The 19,402-nt window shown below is 37.7% G+C and overlaps 1 protein-coding gene across 8 annotated transcripts in view; it reads left to right on the top strand.

Annotated features, from left to right (window-relative positions):
* The window catches only part of PPARGC1A (PPARG coactivator 1 alpha), a 640,279-nt gene extending 621,255 nt beyond the window's left edge, over positions 1-19,024 (top strand). For all 8 annotated transcript variants that reach the window (XM_025438411.3, XM_035714801.2, XM_049108730.1 and 5 more), the window contains 3 exons: positions 7,813-7,934; positions 8,267-8,418; positions 15,008-19,024. In XM_025438411.3, the coding sequence (XP_025294196.1) occupies positions 7,813-7,934; positions 8,267-8,418; positions 15,008-15,111 (378 nt within the window). In that variant the 3' untranslated portion in view covers positions 15,112-19,024. The remainder of the gene's footprint in view (positions 1-7,812; positions 7,935-8,266; positions 8,419-15,007) is intronic.
* Positions 19,025-19,402: the final 378 nt, after the last annotated feature.

The raw sequence follows: 19,402 nt of genomic DNA on the forward strand, positions 1-19,402 counted from the left end.
TAATCTTTACAAAAGAGAATCATGTTGAGCAAGCATGTAGGAAAATTGTTATTTCAGTGTTTGCGGATTCATATTTAATGAAATCCTTCATGTTTCTTCCCAAAAGTATCACACTGAAGAGAGGGATTAATAGTTCCATCATGTATTTGCTCATTTGGGCAAAATATACCACTATAGGCAAAGCTGTCTAGATAAATGTAGCTAAGTGGCATGCTTCTTTTCCTCTTTCCAAAGATAATTTAGTGCCAGATACTTAACAAAAGTGTATAAAGGGAGGGAGGGGTCTTTTCATTAGTTGGCTCTTTCCAAAACATCAAATAGTGTGATTGGTCTCCTCTCCATAGTTGATGCCTGTACCAAAAGCAACCTTGAGGTCACCAGCCCCAGACTGAAAGCAGATACCTCCTGCCTTCCCTTTGTGTCACTAATGTTGACCAGTTTTTTTTAGTTAACTCTTGGAGCAAGTTGGCCTTTTTCAGTTCTCTCTGAAAGATGGCCTATATAGTACAAATATCAAGTTGGCTCACATTAAGTCATTTTAAATTAACGAAGCGTTTGTCAGAATTTTGGCTTTCAGATTTTCGTGTTTTTGTTTTTATTTTGGAAAAGGAGATTAAAACAACAACAACAACAACAAAAACCTCCCCAAAAACTGGGACATAGAGATTATTTACTTTACCAACACAGTGAATTATAGTTAATAAGAGCTTACCATAAAGATTTGGGACTTACTCTAAAACTAATCCTCTCTTGGACAATGATATGCTATTTCTGCTTAACATAAGTGGAAACTCAAGATGCTTTATGTGACAAACATTTGCTACGTGATTGGGGTGTAACATTAGGTAAGACCTGGTCCACACATCCAGAGAGCTTCGTCTACTGGCAGATAAAGATATGCAAACAAGCAATAGGGTATGTTAAGTGCCATTGCAGAGGTTAATCAAGGTACTCTGGTGGCAAATGGGTTGGACACCTAGACCTGAGAGTGATGGAAGGCATCCCTAGAGAGGGTGAGATTGATCTGAAATAAAAAGAAAAGAAGAATTTTGGAGAAAACAAAAAAGAAGGAAAGAAAAGAAAGGCAAAAGTTTTCTACAACCGTGCTATGGAAGATGGTGGCCACAAGGCACATAGTAAATGCTGCTAGTTCTGAATTAAGATGCACTATAAACATGATTGGATTTTGAAGACTTAGCCCAAAAGTGTAAAATTCCTCATTAATACTTTTTATATCAATGACAAACTGAAATGATAATATATTGGATATATTGAGCTAAATAAAATACATTATTAAAATTAAATTTTGTTTCTTTTTACTTTTTAAAATGCGCCTCCTAGATAATGTAAAACTCTATATGCTGTATTGTATTTTTATTGGACATTGCTATTCTAGACAGAAGCTGTAGCTCACACTAAGTCTCTGGACAGGAGCATGGTGTATTGGGAGACTGCTAGTCATGTAAGCAGAACAGTGGGGCACAGGAGCAATAGGAAATGAGTCTGGAGGGCTCCATGGAAGCCAGATCCCCAAAATGTCCTGCAGGTCATGATAAAGATTTTGAAGTCTATCTTGAAGGCATAGTGAACTTAATGAGTTTACCCATGGGAAGATTTTCTGATCAATTTCCTTCTTCGAGATGATCTACTTTCTTGGGCCACAGTGCGTTTGCAAAGTGTATTTTTATGAACTTAGGTACAGAGGTACATGCAATGAGTTTTGACTCATTTGACTGGATTAGCTTGAGAAATCACTCAGGAAGCAGCAAAAGGAAATAGGACGTTCCGCCCATGCTGGTTAAGTAGGTGATTTCCCTTCATATTTTTGAGACACCCTTAAAGTAATGAACAAGGAGCAAATTATATTTGGAATATCTAGGGTACCGTGCTGGTTATCTATTAATTCAGATCAGGCATATAATTAGAGGACTAGCAGAGCAGAGGCTCAAAAAGGAAATGAAAAAAAAAAGTTAAAATCATCTAGTAATTGATATTTTACAAAATTAAAGTAGTCTTTGCTATCTTTGTCCTGTGTTCCATGTTGCTTTCATTTTGAGTTCCATAAGGGGATGGTTTAGGAGGTCTATAAGCTTTTCATTGCTTATAAGTCTAGAAATCTTGATCCAGACCAACCTGAGTACAGCAAATCCAAGAGTTAAGAGAAGACTAATGATAAGTTTCTGACACAGAATCCTCCGTTGGGGTTGACGATTGCCATTGTTTGGTTTCTTCTTTTCTCTATTTTTCACCAAAACTTTTTCTCAAGAACTGATTCACCTTCTGCCTTCCTCAGCTTCCTAGGCTTGCAATAATTCAGGTTAATCGGAACTCTGCAAGCCAAAGTTTGGTACTTAATGTCTAAACTGTCACTGCTGTAATTTCTTGTGGAGTTCTAAGTCCAACTCCATTTGCAGTCGGTACAATTTCCTGCCAGAAAACATGATAATGGGATGTTAATTTAAAGGGCAAATCTACACATTATGATATGGCTCAGTGCTTGAAATCCAAACCAGATGTGCCTGGGCAATGACTGTGCCACTTCATTTCTCTCTTCCATTCGTCAGTATATAGCCCAGGAGCCAGGAACAGTGCTTCATCACTGATAATTATCAGCTTCTTCCTAATGAAAAAAAAATGTGTAATTTATCATAGTTATTATTTTGGGAGAAAATAGTTTTCTATCCAAGCCTTTTTTCAAGAGGTATTTCGTATGGTTTAGAATATATGGTCTATAATGAATTGAAGCTCACTATTTAGAAATTAGCAGCTTTATTGAAAGTTGTCCTATATCCTCTCAGTCTATATTTTCTGTGTTTTCTGCCCTATTGGTGTGTTTACCTTCATGTCAGCTCTAGGTCGACTATTCTGGATTTATTTGCACCGACCCAACTTTAGACTCTAAGGAAGAGTATTCTTGGGTTGTACTTGGAGGCAAGTAACTTTGGAAAACCGAGTGCTAATAGTTTTGTTTCTCCCCTCAGAGTGCCCCCTAGTAGTAGGTACTTACTGAAGGCCTACTGAATTCAATAGTGTAATCGGTACGAAGAAAAAGAAAGAGAAAAACAACAACAACAACACCTTTTTTTTGACATTTTGTCAAGGTTCTGACATTTGTTTCTGTCCATATAGGACTTTTCACAACCATCCACCTCTCTCACTTCATCTTTTAGAAGGAGGACCGTAGCTATACCATTCAGCCTAAAATGGCTTAGATTTTATCCATTCATCTCACATACAGTATTTGGAATTTCTTTGGAATTTCTAAGGAAGTCAGGTTGGTAGCTAATCTGGAAATGAATATAAATCTTTCATGGCTGAAGTTGACATGCAGTTTCCTTAGCATAGGAGAAAGAATCTTTACATTATCCTGACTTGGAAATATAGAATAAAAGTTCTGGGAACTGAAATCTAAATTACATCAGGCTGTTCCTTATTGTTACCTAGCATTGCAGAACATTTTGGTGAGATCACCCATACAGAAGCATCAAGCACAGTACTTGGCATATATTAGAATTCAATAAATGTTAATCTCCATACTAAATTCCCTTTCTCTTAGTCAAATCCCTGTTACCAAGACTAGCTTATTAGTTGATGAGAAACAACCATTGAAATGTTTTCCCCAGCTCACTGGAAGGCTCTGTTCTCTTTTTGATAAAGAGTTTGATAATGCAAAGTCAGTTAATTTCAGTCCCTTTTTTTTCTTTATTTATCCCCCTGTATTTTGATGTAATGATGATTTACTATACCTGTTAATGCAATATAAATCTTCAATTTTGTTATCCACCCCATCAGCGAACTAGCGTTTGTGAAAATTGAAGCTAAAAGATATTTGATGAATGTTCCATCCTCCTCAATAGTGAAAACTGGTCTGAAAATCATTTTTCAAGGAGCTTTTTCCAAAGGTTTAGAGTTCCTCCAAGCCTTTAAGAAGTTGAAAATGTTATTAAGCATTTTGATTTCTTTTCCTTTCATCTCCTGTTTAGAAATTAATGTCTTGAAAAATTGGCTGCAAATGTTAAGGTTTTTTAAAGATATGGAATCTATTCATCTGTCTAATAAAACTGCAACATGTTAAAAATAATCGCTTCTTTGCTAGACATTTTGGCCAATCTTGGAAAGATTTTTGTCTTTGCTTTTAGACCTTCAGATGCCTTTTAGTTTCATTTTTAGCACTAGGAAAACCAAGCACTCTAATCATTTTCTAAAATGAGAATTTCAGCATGTATTCAATCTCTGATCTTTGTAAGGAAGACATGGTTCCATTCCTGTGTTTCATAAAAGGAGATGATAGACAAATAGGTAGTTTACGTGATTGTGCACCAGCCCTTGGGGTTTCTGTTTTTCCCATCTAAATTGTGTCTTCTTTTTACTGCAAAATGTATCAGTATCCGAAAAGGTCCTCTGGTTTATCTTCTTTGTAGGATCATTGTTGCATACAGTTTTGTATAAAGAAGCAATTCAGAGACTGTCCCAATATGTCTGCATATGGACGTGCATATGGTCGATTTTAGCTTTAACTTCAAATTTCCTTGAATACGTAGGCTGTGTGTATTCCCATAATGGTAGTTGAGCAATTTCTTTGTGATGGTTCAATTTCTTTCTCTCTCTTCTGTATTTCCCCCTCCTTTTTCTTTATACAGTAGTAACCTTCCTAAAAGGGCTGATTTAGAAAAAAAAAAAAAGCAACTAAAAAACCATAACACCCATGCAAGCAGGCGCCAGAAAGTTTAGATAATGGTCCCATCCCATTTGGCTGTTTGGCTAGAGCTGGCTGCGTAAAAAGAATGGAATGTGGTGTTATGACTCCCTTGCTCAAGTGTACGACACTGCCCCACGATGCGCCTTGCCATCCTTTTGTATTTATTGATCTCCAGGATGTGCTGGGTGCTCTGGAACAATGCAATTACAGCCTTCGATTGAGACGACATACAATCTACATGGAAGGGAATCAGGCAGTCGACTCTGTTTGCTCTACTTCACCTGGTCAATTATTTAGGCCTGATGGCTGTTGTCAGAGGAATTGTGTTTTACTGAGTATTTCAGGGGAGGCCCCACCTCTGATTTTCAGAAGTGATTTTTAAGAGTGAGAGTTCTGCAAACATGGTAGTTATTCTGTACTTCTTCCACTTAAACCTATGAAAACCAATCATGGAGATCTTAGTCAATTCACTCAGCTGAGCTACCTGGACAGGGTTTTCCCTATGATTAAGCATCAAATGTGGCTTTCGTTCTCTGTTGCCTTAAAGCAAGGATTACACGTAGGCATCTTTAATGTAATGAAGGGCATAAGGGTAATTCTTAAAAATGATTAATTGATTAGCAATTGATTGATTCTTCAACAAGTGTTCATTGAGACTCTGGTATGCTTCAAGTACCCTTAAAACACATTAGTCAATGGGACAGATGTCATTTCTGCTTTCATGAAGATTTCACTGAAGAGGGAGGTGGACATTAAACAATGAATTAACTATTAACTATTTAATTATAATGGGACTTAGAACTATAAACGAGAAATAGCGAGAATACCATAAATACAACCAAGAGGAAGCTTGACCTCATCTCAAGTCTCAGAAAGGAAACGATTGTTGAGTTCAATAAAATTTTAGACGGTATATGTATGTTGGTGAAAAAGCGGGAGAGGCATTGTGGGGAGGATATTACAAGTTGCAAGGGGGCAGCTGGTGCGAAGGCCTTGGAGAATGAGAGGAGCACAGTATATACTAGCGTCTGATGGAAGCTTGATGTGGCTGGGAAATAAAGGGAAGAGCGGGAAGTGGGAGGTGAAGCCCATGATGAAGACAGGTGCAGACCATGCAGGATCTGGTGGGTCCTGTTAATGCTTTAAGTCTTCCCTTAGATGTTATATGAGGCCACTGATATGTTTTAGATAGTAATTGACATGATCAGATTTCTGTTCCCTTAGCAAAATTTATTCTGTTTGAAGTGAAGGAGTAGATTAAAGGAGGGTGAATATAGACACAGGATCCGAGTGGGGAGGCTGTCCTGCTAGTCTAGAAAAAGAGGCTGGCAGCTTGGTTTAGGGGAGATGTAATAAGAATGGGCATAGAGGTAGTTATTTAGGAGGTAAAAACCAACAGGGCTTAATGGGTGATTGGATGTGTAGAGAGGATGAAGGGGGAAGAATCGAGAAAGGTTTTTATCCTGAATACCTGGGTAGATGGCATTAACTTCAGTGACACACAAACACTGGGGAAAGACCCACTTGGGAAAAGGTGGCACTGGGGAGCTGGGTTTGGCTAATGTTGGCCTAGCTTGACGTGCTCAGGGGACATCCAGCCTGAGATGTCAGACACTTGGCGATTTGAGTCTGAAGCCCGGAGGAATTTCTCTGATGAAAACAGAAATGAGTGTTGCATGTGGTAAAAGAAGATGAGGCCCGGATGACCAGATCACCTAGGAGAGTATATATTATAGATCTGTGAATTGCTCATTTATATCTCACAAGTGCTTACTGAGTTCTCTTTGCCAGGCCCTTTGCTAAATATTGGGTGTATGAAAAGGAAAGATATTTGGGAAATAACATAGGGCATCTCTTTGCCATAAGCCCAAATTACTCTTTACATCATCCAAGGCAGGAAACTGTTGGTATATCCAGAGAAAATTCTTAGGCAAGCTGAATCTATATGCCTTAGTCTTGTGTTTCTTCATCTCTGCTCCCATCTAACTTAAACTTCTGCAGCCATGAGTTCATTTCATTCTTCTTTGTTCTTAGTAAGCGTATAGATGAGTTGGTAAGCACAGTCTTTATATTAACTCCTTGCATTCTTGAAAAACCTTCGCTTAGTTTTGAGAGACATTATTACCTTTGGCCTTGTCTTCTTAGAACAACTGATAGAGGATTGCTTCTTACACGAAGAAGGGTGTTTTACTGTTTTGTGAAAAAGGAGTCCACCCTGAGGCTATAAGATATTATTTCCATATTTTGTAGGTTATAAATTGCTGATGACTTTCAGATTATGATGATATTGACTCCATTTGTGAAATTAGGCCACACCCTTCTGGTCTGTTCCTAAAATAAGATTCATTGGCAAAGTGAAATTTATAGCCTCTTTTATAGCTCTTATTCTTCAGAGACCCGGGGCTTAAAATAGCCTACATTTTAAGACTGTATTTTTCAAACTATTGTCTTTGGACCACCTGCATCAGAATCACTAGGGTGTACTTATTAAAAATGAAGATCATTGAATTATATGTTCCATTTTTTTTTTGGTACAGACGGGATAAACCCCCAATAATTTGCATTTTTAGTAAACACTGCAGGTAATTTTTATTTATACTAGGGTTTAAAATCATGGTTTTGAGGGAATGTCAAAAATTGTACATCTCATTATTAGAATCCTGAGTGAAGTGAGAAATTAAATGGTTTTGCAAGATGGGTCAGTTTCTTACCAATTTTGAAGATTAAGAATCAAGTCACAAGTGTTACAGTATTTAATAGGCATCGTTCAGCTGCCCAGTGAGATAAAGATCGCATTAGCCGTATTTCTTCCCTAAGATGTAGAAGCTCATGCAAGAGGAGAGCAGAGCTGGTGAGCAAAAGCAGAAGAGACTGAGGTGCAGGGTAGGAGATATAGGAGAAAGACTGAATTCGGAGTATAGAAAAATGGACACTAAAACTGGGGTCACATGTAGTCTTTCATTCAGTTTTAGTGGATGGTTTGCTTTAACTGGCATGCTCTGCGGGTTCTCGGTATGCATGATTATGCATTTAGAAATGTTTCTAGAGGTGCAGCTTCCTTCCTATCTCCAGAACTGGCAAAAGTCTCTCCTTACTCGCCCCCCCCTCCCCAGGAAGAACGCCGTGTGATTTATGTTGGTAAAATCAGACCTGACACAACACGGACGGAACTGAGGGACCGTTTTGAAGTTTTTGGTGAAATTGAGGAGTGCACAGTAAATCTGCGGGATGATGGGTAAGAATCTTCAAGATTATTTCTTGTTTAGAAGCTGACATATGTAAAAAATTATGGCCATAAGATTACTAGGATGGGAATGCTTTGACAGATGACATGTTGAGTTCAGAACCTTATTTATTTTCTTTTATCCCTATTTATTAATCTTTCTAGTTGAGATTTCCTGTCCCAGAAATAAGTATTTAGCTGCTTGACAGGACAATCACACTGATAAATGGATGCAGTGGTTCAGACGTTGGCACCAGCGAAGTCTTCCAAAGTAGGAAGGGTTACAGGCATATATGTTAATGCTTCCTCACCAGCTTTGAACCTCTCTTCTTTGTCCATTGCAGAGACAGCTATGGTTTCATTACCTACCGTTATACCTGTGATGCTTTTGCTGCTCTTGAAAATGGATACACTTTGCGCAGGTCGAATGAAACTGACTTCGAGCTGTACTTTTGTGGACGCAAGCAATTTTTCAAGTCTAACTATGCAGACCTAGGTATGGATTTTATTGTACATGGAATGAGGAATCCATAATGTAGGGCTCAAAATGGAAGCAGATGTAAACCGTAGGCATATTGGGTTGGACCATCGCTTTATTTTGCTAGAGGGAATGTTTGAATACAGATTTTATCTTATTTTTAATTTTTTTTTTTAAGGTGCAAGACAGTTTCAGAAGCAAAGGGCTTAGGTTTTGGCAGCAAAGAGCAGAAGTAAATTCTTTGTACTGTCTTCCCAAATGCTGAGAGTCTGCACTGGTTGTGTGTGTATGTGCGTGCTTGCATGTGCTTATGTTGTGTGTGCATATGTGTGTGTGTGTGTGTGTGTATGTGTCTTTGCATAGGTTTGCAATGTGCTATTGCTTTCTGTGCCTGCCCTGAATCCTTCTGTATAAACCTTTGCATTATCATCGTTGTCTTATGGAACAGAATATGCAACAGGATATTCTGGTTCTTTTTTCCTTATTATCCTACAATCTCTTAAAAATGTTAAGACACATTCTACAAATTACACCTTGAGAGGAGAAAATATAATTTCATATGCTAAATCACACTATACTTTCTTTAAAACAAAAGGAGGAAAGAAAACTGTTATTTTTTTTGAGTGTTTCCATATGCTAGGCACTGTGCCAGGGGCTCTGCAAGCATTTTCTTATTTAATTACCAGAACAATCCTAGGAGGTGGTTATTATTATTATCATCCTCCTTTTATAGATAAGGAAACTGAAGCATTTGTAAATATTCCTTTTCCTTGTTATAAAATTTGTATAGACTCAAGGGGTAAATTTTGGAAAATATGAAAAGCATTAAGAAAAATAGTCAGATCAGCTGTCAGCCCATACCCAGAGATCTGCTGTGTGACTTACTGTCCAGTGTTTTGTCTCAGGATGTCTAATTTCTTATAGTTGGGGGTCACATAATTTAGATCTATCCATTTTTTAAATTCAGCTCTTCTCAACGCATATTACGTAAGTTCATTTTCCACCATATTCTCAAGGATTAAAAATAATTTATCAACTTAGTTAAATGGTCACACAGTCTTGTGTTAGGTGATACCGTTATATGTAATCATTCCGTTATAGCTAAACCTTTATTCAACTTCCAATTTTTTGGCCATTATAAATAATGCCAAAATGGACATCTTAATTTTCTTCCCCGTTTTAATTTGGTCCCTTTGACTGCCATTCCCTATTTAATGTATTGGAAACCTTTAAGTCCTTTGATGAAGGAATGAAGGAATGAAATGGCAAATGTCTTGTGCATATGACGTAAATAATTTAAATCAGTTTATAATAATCATCATCATAAAATTAACATATAAATGTATTCCTCAGCATTACTATATACCTGTCTGCCCTTGCTTTGGCTCAGTATAAAGAAAGAAATGAATACCAAATATAGGGATTCTTTTTTCCTCCCTTCCACCAAAGTGATGTCTTCCTAAAGTAATTGATATAGGTGGTGTGCATTGTTCAGGGGAATATGCTATAATTCACTTCACAAGCTAAATAGATAGTATGAAGCAGGGGAGAGGCAGCTGACTGTCAGAGAGATAGAGGCCGAGGGATGAAAATATAAAAGGTGGCAAGTCATTTGTTCAAATGTTGGCTGATAAAAACAGTCAAGACGGATTGAAGTCTTAAGTTGATTTGACTTATTTTCCTCAGTGATGAAGGCCAGGGTGTTTCCAGTCTTTCAAAACATCTAGAGTTTAAAATAAGCTACCTAGAGGGGCCTTTAAATCACGATTCATCACTGGTAGAGGGAGGATTGGATGGTATTTCCAAATTGAACTAGAGCCTCCCTGAAATATTTCTAAGAAGAATGCTTCCCCTCTTGTTATCTTTCTGCCTCGCCAGCAGCAATAGAAACTCTGCCGTCGCTAAGCTGGCTCTGTATTTTCTGAAAAGTATGTTTGATGTGTATTGTAGTAGCATGGGTTTTTCCAATTCCCTGAAGCCCTACAATTTCAGGAAGGGTAGTCGATCTGAGCGTAGGCATGGCGTAGTGGAAAGAGCCCCGGCTTTGGAGTGTTACAGACCTGGTTTTGAAACCTGACTTAGCTTCTGACCTTGAGCAAACAATGAAGCTCCCTCTGCCTCCTTCTTCCTTTGTAAACTATCTCCTCATGTCCTTGCAAAGATTCAATAGATGTTTGTGAAGCAGTTGCCACGGTGTCTGGCATAAAGCAGGTGCTCAAGAAATAGTAGCTGCGATTATAATAAAAAATGACGGTGATGAGAAGTTAGAAACGTCAAGTTAGTTTCCAATGAAAGCACCAACGTCAGGGGCCCAGCTCTGGAACCGAACAACGTACAGTCATACGTGTCCTGTGTTTGTCCGCTGAAGAGCTCAAGTTAAATGCTTCAGGGCACGACCGGTGAATTTGGTGAACACGAGACCATATTGGATACTTAAAGGGACTGGGAACTCACCTGTGTGTCTGTTGAGAGTTAGTGAAAATGATGTTATATAGATTAATTTTACCAAGAGTGAAGCGACCTATCATTTTAGATAGATTTAACCAAATTTTTTTTTCTATTTTGCTCCCCAAATTAAATTAGCTCATACATCCTATTCCTCTACTATTGGGACTGCCTATTGATTACTACAACACTCTGAGTGCAAAATATAACGATTCTGAGTTAATATTATGAGCCGGTTTTATGAGTGAGACTCAGGGCTTAAAGGGACAATCAAGGTTACCTGGGTAAAGCCAGGATTTGAACCTGGGTTCCGTGAATCTGTAATCTCTGAGTCTGTTTACTGTCTTATAAACAGGTGGTTCTTTCTCAAAGATAGAAATTAAAATTAGGAGTATAGGAACAGAAGAGAAGGATGGGTCAGTATTAAGAATATAATAATGTATTTATCAGGAATTAGTTTATGGTATAGAACTTAAACATACAGGAAAGATGAAATAAGTAACATTCATCACAAATTCTTTATTAAGTCAAAAAACTATATTCCATTATAAGCATCTTAAATATATATATATATATATATATATATATATATATATATATATATAAAACTTTATATATACCCTTGGCATTCATTGGTAAATCATCCCAAGATCCTAACATAAATATTTTCATCCATGTTTTTTTTTTTTTAATGCTGGCGTTCATGATTAATACATTCATTCAACAAATTCTAGTTTTAGCACCTGCTTTGTGCCAACAGTTTTCTAGGTGGTAAGAATACATTTGTATTGTGATGTGTTTCTATTTATATTAGTTATAACATTTTTATAACATTAACATGTTTGTTTATTTATTAATTTATTATTTATTATTATTATTATTATTTATAACAATTTGTTTAAAAAATAATTAGAGTGGCTTCTGGCTTTTTCCTGTCAAAATTTTATTATCTCTTGCTTGTGTTGCAACATCCTTTAGTGGCATAGATGTCGTTGTCTCTGGAGTTGCATGTAACCATGTATTCAACAGAAAAGAGTTTGTTTGCCTATTGTGTGACACAGTCCACCTGTGTCAGTGATCACATCGATGTAAATACCATTTTATAGTGAAGAAACTCTAGAGAACCACTTTGTCCAATTTTTTTTTTTTTTTTTTTTTTTTTTGCTAATGAAAATATGGAAACACAAAAATTCTGGATTTGATGTAGAGTAACCCAAAGTTAAGACATTTTAAATATTCTCAAAATGTCCTTCAAGGAAAGATCGGTATGTGTGTTCTTGATGTTTCTGCACTGACCTTAGTGCAGACTCCAGTCATCAGGAGGCTCTTCTTCTAACTTAATTTGTCATGCAAGTGGCATTCTGATTTCAGGTTAATCTCAAGCAATGAGCAGGACTTTTTGTATGTGCGTCTCTACAAAAAAAGGATTGTGATTGGAGTGACAGCTGCTCGTGAGGCTTTAGTGATACAGGCCAACTGCTTATCAGGCTATCTATGTAGAGAGGGGTGGGAGCTGGTGTGATTTAAGAATTGACTAGGGACACCTGGGTGGCTCAGAGGTTGAGTGTCTGCCTTTGGCTCTGGGTGTGATCCCAGGCCCCGGGATCGAGTCCCACGTCAGGCTCCCTGCATGGAGCCTGCTTCTCCCTCTGCCCTTGTCTCTGTCTCTGTCTCTCTCTCACTGTGCCTCTCATGAATAAATAAATAGGATCATAAAAAAAAAAAAAAAAGAATTGACTCTATAAGATGTTAGTGAGGAAAGATTGGCCATTTTTGTCCTGTGTTTTATAAATGTCCGAGGCCGACTGCAATTGGTGTTCTTTACCTGGAAAAACTTGCTCAACATAAAGTCAGTAAATACAAGCGATGGTAAGAATGAAAGAAAAAAAAAAGGTAAAGGAATTTCCTTGTCTTAAATCTAAGATGGCTAAGGTAGTTAGAAGCAAGGACCAAAAATCAGCCTGGTGCTGGAGAGCTTGAGGGACCACAGCCTTTGTGGCAAACAGCTTTTGAGGTCGGTGAGCGTGCCGCATGCTACCCCGCTTTTTCCTAAAATTTCCTTTCCCAGAATTGTTTGTAATATTATATCCAAAACTAGTTTTATTGATTCCCTCATTAATTCAGGGCACCAAATATAGCATAGGACTTTACCTTTCTACCTTCATTAGTCACCATTTGGTTCTGAGGATTCTCTGAATATGGGTAGGAAAGCCAAAAATAGCTAATTCTTAAAGGTGGAGGTAACTCAGTATAACTATATTACCCATCAATAGTTCCCTTTACCACCAGAATTTACACTTACAGGTGCAAAAGCAAAATGGACATCTGTTCAGGCTCCACTGTGAGTGTGCACACCATTTCCTGCAATAAAGGAGAGGAGGGGAAAAAAAAAAAACATTTTGCACCCTCAGATAAGTAAAACATGCTGGGGATGCAGTAGTAAACAGAAGAAAAAGTCCCTATAAAATAAAAAAAATAAATAGAAAGAGTCTTACCCTCTCCTGTCACTTCGGACATTTCTGTTTTGTAACATTCTAGACAAAACACAGAAATGTCCTCTGGGAGTAGGATTCTTCATACTTCCAGAAAGGACTCTTGTTTTCCCTTCAAGGAAGTGCTTTCAAAAGAATGAATTTATTTGCGAGACGCTTTCTGTTTTATTTCTAAGATGTCTCTCCTCATTTGCAAGACCAGCAGAAATATTTGATTTTTTTATAAACGTCACTGGAGAAAAATCAGAAATATTTATAATCAGAATTTCATGTTGCATCCATCATTGCTGCCACACGACGGTTTTGTTAAGGGGCTATGTGAAGTCTGTGGGGCTTTTCACAAGAGCTGACTTGGACTGGTTCAAGAATTCAAGAAAGACCATGGTTTTATTTATACCTGTGTCTTTTCCCTCTTGTTTTACTGAGGTTGACTTTGTCTTCTCCGGGCATGAAGTGTTTCCCTGTACCTTTCAGTCTGGGGGTGAATCTGTGCCACTCTCGCTGGGGTGCTCCCTAGGTACTGGGATAGATGGATGGATCGTACGTTCCTCCTGCCCGAAAGGAGAGCAGCCAGGTGGGGAGTAGGTGAAGTTCTGAAGACTCTCCCTCCCTCCCACTCACCTGACTCTTATGTTCAGTGAAATCTATCCCATTAGACAGGAAAATTAGTCCAGCGTCTCCTCTTACCTCGCCACTTGAGTTGTTGAGGAACCTTGGGTAAATCATTTCACGCTCCAAGAAGGGGACAGGACATGGTTATTTTTAAAATATATTGATTGAATATGTTGCTGTTGATCAGAAATGTTAAAGTTTGTTCTGATTACCTCCTGGGATTGTTAAAGACTAAAATGTGTCAAAAATTAGCGTTTTAGGGGCACCTGGGTGGCTCAGTTGGTTAAGCATCTGCCTTCGGCTTGGATCCAGCCACACATCGGGCTCCCTGCTTGGGGGGAGCCTGCTTCTCTCTCTCTCTGTTGTTCCCTCTGCTTGTGCTCTCTTGCTGTCTCTGTTAAATCTACAGATGAAATCTTAAAAAAAAAAATAGTGTTTTAAATGCTTACTACTCCTTTTTTTTTTAAGATTTATTTATTTATTCATGAGACACAGCGAGAGAGAGAGAGGCAGAGACACAGGCAGGGGGAGAAGCAGGCTCCTCACAGGGAGCCCGATGCAGGACTCAATCCCGAATCCCGGGATCATGACCTGAGCCGAAGGCAGGCGCCCAACCTCTGAGCCACTCAGGGGTCCCTAATGCTTACTACTCCTTACCCTCTGTACACATATTACCTAATCTTCTACTCTCTCTTTCTTTCTCTCTCTCTCTCTGTGAACACATATAGATTTTTCAAAATATTTATTTAACATACTATATATAATTATGTATAAATTTATAGATGTATCATTTATAAATTATACTTAAATGTGAATAATATATATATATGAATAAAATGACAATGGAATATTGGGTATATATATTCTCTGCAAATATAAATATACACAAAATATATGTACCAATAAGATGTATGAATATATATATATATGTTAATAAAAGTTGGGTATATTTTTTACGGTATATCGATCGGATAAGTTGTTATTGAGCCACGTACTCTTGAATTGGATGATTGAGTTAATGACAAGAGTGTGTCTAACTCGACGTGGGTTTCTTGCAGATTCAAACTCAGATGACTTTGACCCTGCTTCCACCAAGAGCAAGTATGACTCTCTGGATTTCGATAGTTTACTGAAAGAAGCTCAGAGAAGCTTGCGCAGGTAACATGTTCCCTGGCTGAAGATGACAGAGGGACGGTGAATACCTCACGGGACAGCGCGTCCTTCCCTAACTGACTATTGCAAGTCATACTTAGGAATTTCTCCTACTTTACACTCTCTGTATAAAAACAAAACAAAACAACAACAATACAACAAGAACAACAACAATGGTTTACATGAACACAGCTGCTGAAGAGGCAAGAGACAGGATGGATATCCAGTAAGCACATGTGTATTCATGGGTGTCAGCTTTCTTTCCCTGGAGTCTCTTGGTGATGGAGTGTGTGTGTGTGTGTGTGTGTGTGTGCACGCGCGTGTGGGTGCGTGTGTGCGTGTATGTGTGTGCGCATGCGCACGCCTGGTTTGGGAAAAGCATGTATGTACAGGTGGGGACTGGGGGCACCTGACCAGAGTGTGCCAGGGCAAACCGCTTCAAATGGCAGCAGTTCCGTGAAGACACACTTAAAACCTAGAACTTCAAAATGTTCATATTCTATTCAAAAAGAAAAAAAAATGCATAAATTCAAAAAGGAAAGAAAACTAACCAACCAACCACAAACCACCCTAAAATGACAGCCACTGATGTCTGGGCATCAACCTCTGTACTCTGTTTTTTAAGAAAGTGCAAAATCAACTTGAAGCAAGCTTTCTCTCATAACATAATGGTTATATGACAATCCCGAAGAAACCACAGGTTGTGTAGAACTGATACCCTTTCTCTCTCTCTCTCTCTCTCTCTGTCTCTCTCCATCTCTCCCTCCATCTCTCTCTCTCTCTCTTCCTTCCTGTCTCTCTGTCTCTCCCCCTCCTCTTTTTCCCTTTTGCCATGGAGTCTGGGTGGGAGAGGATGCTGCGGGCACCGGAATGCTAAACTTTCCTAACATTTTGAAGTTTCTGTAGTTCATCCTCTATCCTGACACCCATGTAAATGTCCAAAATGTTGATCTTCCACTGCAAATTTCAAAAGCCTTGTCAATGGTCAAGCGTGCAGCTTGTTCAGTGGTTCTTTCTGAGGAGCGGGCACGGTGTTACATTACTAATGAGAGTTGGCTAGAACTCTCTGGTATGTGTTCAGATAGTGTAACTGCTACATTCTCTGATGTAGTGAAGTATTTACAGATGTTAAATGGAGTATTTTTATTTTGTGTACATACTATACAACAATGTTCTTTTTTTGTTACAGCTATGCACTGTAAATGCAGCCTTCTTTTCAAAACTGCTAAATTTTTCTTAATCAAGAATATTCAAATGTAATTATGAGGTGATACAATTATTGTACACTAACATATCTAGAAGCTGAACTTACTGCTTATATATATTTGATTGTAAAAACAAACAAACAAAAAAAGACAGTGTGTGTGTCCGTCGAGTGCAACAACAACAAAATGATGCTTTATGCACATCCATCCCTTCTTAGGTGAGCTTCGATCTAAGCATCTTGTCAAGAAATATCCTAGCCCCCTAAAGGTAGTAACCACTTATGCGATATTTTTCCACATTTTCTTGTTGCTTGTTTTTCTTTGAAGTTTTATACACTGGATTTGTTAGGGGAATGAAATTTTCTCATCTAAAATTTTTCTAGGAGATATCATGATTTTATGTAAAGTCTCTCAATGGGTAACCATTAAGAAATGTTTTTATTTTCTCTATCAACAGTAGTTTTGAAACTAGAGGTCAGAAATCTTTTTAAAATGCTGTTTCGTTTTAATTTTTGTGATTTTAATTTGATACAAAATGCTGAGGTAATAATTACAGTATGATTTTTACAATAATCAATGTGTGTCTGAAGACTATTCTTGAAGCCAGTATCTCTTTCCCTTGGCAGAGTATGATGATGGTATTTATCTGTATTTTTTACAGTTATGCATCCTGTATAAATACTGATAATTCATTCCTTTGTTTACTAAAGAGACATATTTATCAGTTGCAGATAGCCTATTTATTATAAATTATGAGATGATGAAAATAATAAAGCCAGTGGAAATTTTCTACCTAGGATGCATGGCAATTGTCAGGTTGGAGTTGAAATGTTTCATTTGGGAAATTCAGCTTTTGCAGAAGCGGTGTTTCTACTTGCACTAGCTTGGCCTCTGACGTGACCATGATGTTGTTCTTGATGACATTGCTTCTGCTAAATTCAATAAAAACTTCAGAAAAACCTCCATTTTGAGCATCAGGATTTCATCTGAGTGTGGAGCCCCTGGAAAGGAAGTCAGTAAAGTTTGGAGTGTGTATTCAAGTTTCTAAATTGAGATTCGATTACAGTTTGGCCGACACGACTTTTCTGGAAGATGTGATATACCTACTACTTAATCGTTCTTTTTCCTTTCTCTCGCCCAACACAATCTTATAAAACGGATTTCACCCCCAGGCCAATGCAGCTAATTTTGATAGCTGCATTCATTTATCACCAGCATATTGTGTTCTGAGTGAATCCACTGTCTGTCCTGTCGGATGCTTGCTTGATTTTTTGGCTTCTTATTTCTAAGTAGATAGAAAGCAATAAAAAAAAAATATGAAATAAAAGAACTTGTTCACAGGTTCTGCGTTACGGCAGTAACATATCTTTAATCCGCCTAATTCTTGTTGTTCTGTAGGTTAAATGCAGATATTTTAACTCTGTGTGAACGCCAAACTAAAGTTTACAGTCTTTCTTTCTGAATTTTGAGTATCTTCTGTTGTAGAATAATAATAATAAAAAGACTATTAAGAGCAATAAATTATTTTTAAGAAATCAATATTTAGTAAATCATATTATGTGTTCAAGGACCAGATGCGTTCTCTACTTTGCCTTTAAATTTTTGTGATCCAATTTTAAATACATTCTCCTTTTTGCCCTGGATTGTTGACATGAGTAAAATACTTGGTTTCTTTTCTTACTTGTCAAAAGACAATGCTACAGATTTCACGTTGAGGATTAATTTATCCCCACTCTGGCCTGACAAATATTGTTACCATTGAAGATAGTTTTCCTCTATGGACTTCAAATTGCATCTAAAATTAGTGCAAAGAGAGAATCACTAACCCATCTGAATAGAGCTTTTTGTATCTTACGCCGACCCTGTGGGTAGTCCATCAAAATGTAAACTGTGTTCCTTTTATTTTTATTTTTAATTTTTTGTTTTTGGAGAGAATATTTCAAGTGAACACATGCACCCCATCATCACTGGAGGCAAATTTCAGCATAGAACTGTAGGATTTTTAGATGACCGCGGGCCATTGCCTTCATGCTGTGGTAAGTACCACATCTACAATTTTGGTAACCGAACTGGTGCTTTAGAAATGTGGGTTTTTTTTTTTTTTTAAAGAGATGTAGCAGAATAATTCTTCCAGTGCAACAAAATCAATTTTTGCTAAACGACTCTGAGAACAACGCGGTTGGGCTGTCAACAGTCAAAGCAGCAGAGAGGGAACTTTGCACTATTGGGGTATGATGGTTGGGTCAGTTGAAAAAAGGAAACCTTTTCATGCCTTTAGATGTGAGCTTACAGTAGGTAATGATTATGTGTCCTTTTTTGATGGCTGTAACGAGAACTTCAATCACTGTAGTCTAAAGACCTGATCTATAGATGACCTAGAATAGCCATGTAATATAATGTGATGATTCTAAATTTGTACCTATGTGACAGACATTTTCAATAATGTGAACTGCTGATTTGATGGAGCTACTTTAAGATTTGTAGGTGAAAGTGTAACACTGTTGGTTGAACTATGCTGAAGAGGGAAAGTGAGCGATTAGTTCAGCCCTTGCCGGGCTTTTTTTTTTTTTTTTTTTTTTTTTTTTTCCACCTGCCAATTCTTACATGTATTGTTGTGGTTTTATTCATTGTATGAAAATTCCTGTGATTTTTTTTTTAAATGTGCAGTACACATCAGCCTCACTGAGCTAATAAAGGGAAACGAATGTTTCAAATCTACTTCTGCTTTTCTTATTTATTATAACCAAACTCCTGGCATGTTTCTCAGATCAGTACACATTACTTGCTTTTCATTATCCTGTTTCCTCTCTGGACCTCCCCCCTTTTCTCCCTGCTTCTGCATGTTCATGGATGGATCTCAGCTCTAAGGTAACGTAGACCTGTGCTTTATCTTTTCTCCTTTCACATGGCAAAGGTGGAAGTGGTTTCTACAACGAGAAACGACATGGGACTTTGAGAAATGGGTTCACTCTGTTTTTGTATAGAAAGTCTGTATTTTTGAGTACAAGCCATTGCCCCTAGTGAGAATCCTGCTGAATATTCAGCTTAGGGATTGCTTTCTAAGCAATTCAGATGGGCTGAACATGTTTCAAGGAC

The sequence above is a fragment of the Canis lupus genome, chromosome 3, assembly GCF_003254725.2.
Source record: "Canis lupus dingo isolate Sandy chromosome 3, ASM325472v2, whole genome shotgun sequence".
In the NCBI taxonomy this organism is placed as follows: Eukaryota; Metazoa; Chordata; class Mammalia; order Carnivora; family Canidae; genus Canis; species Canis lupus.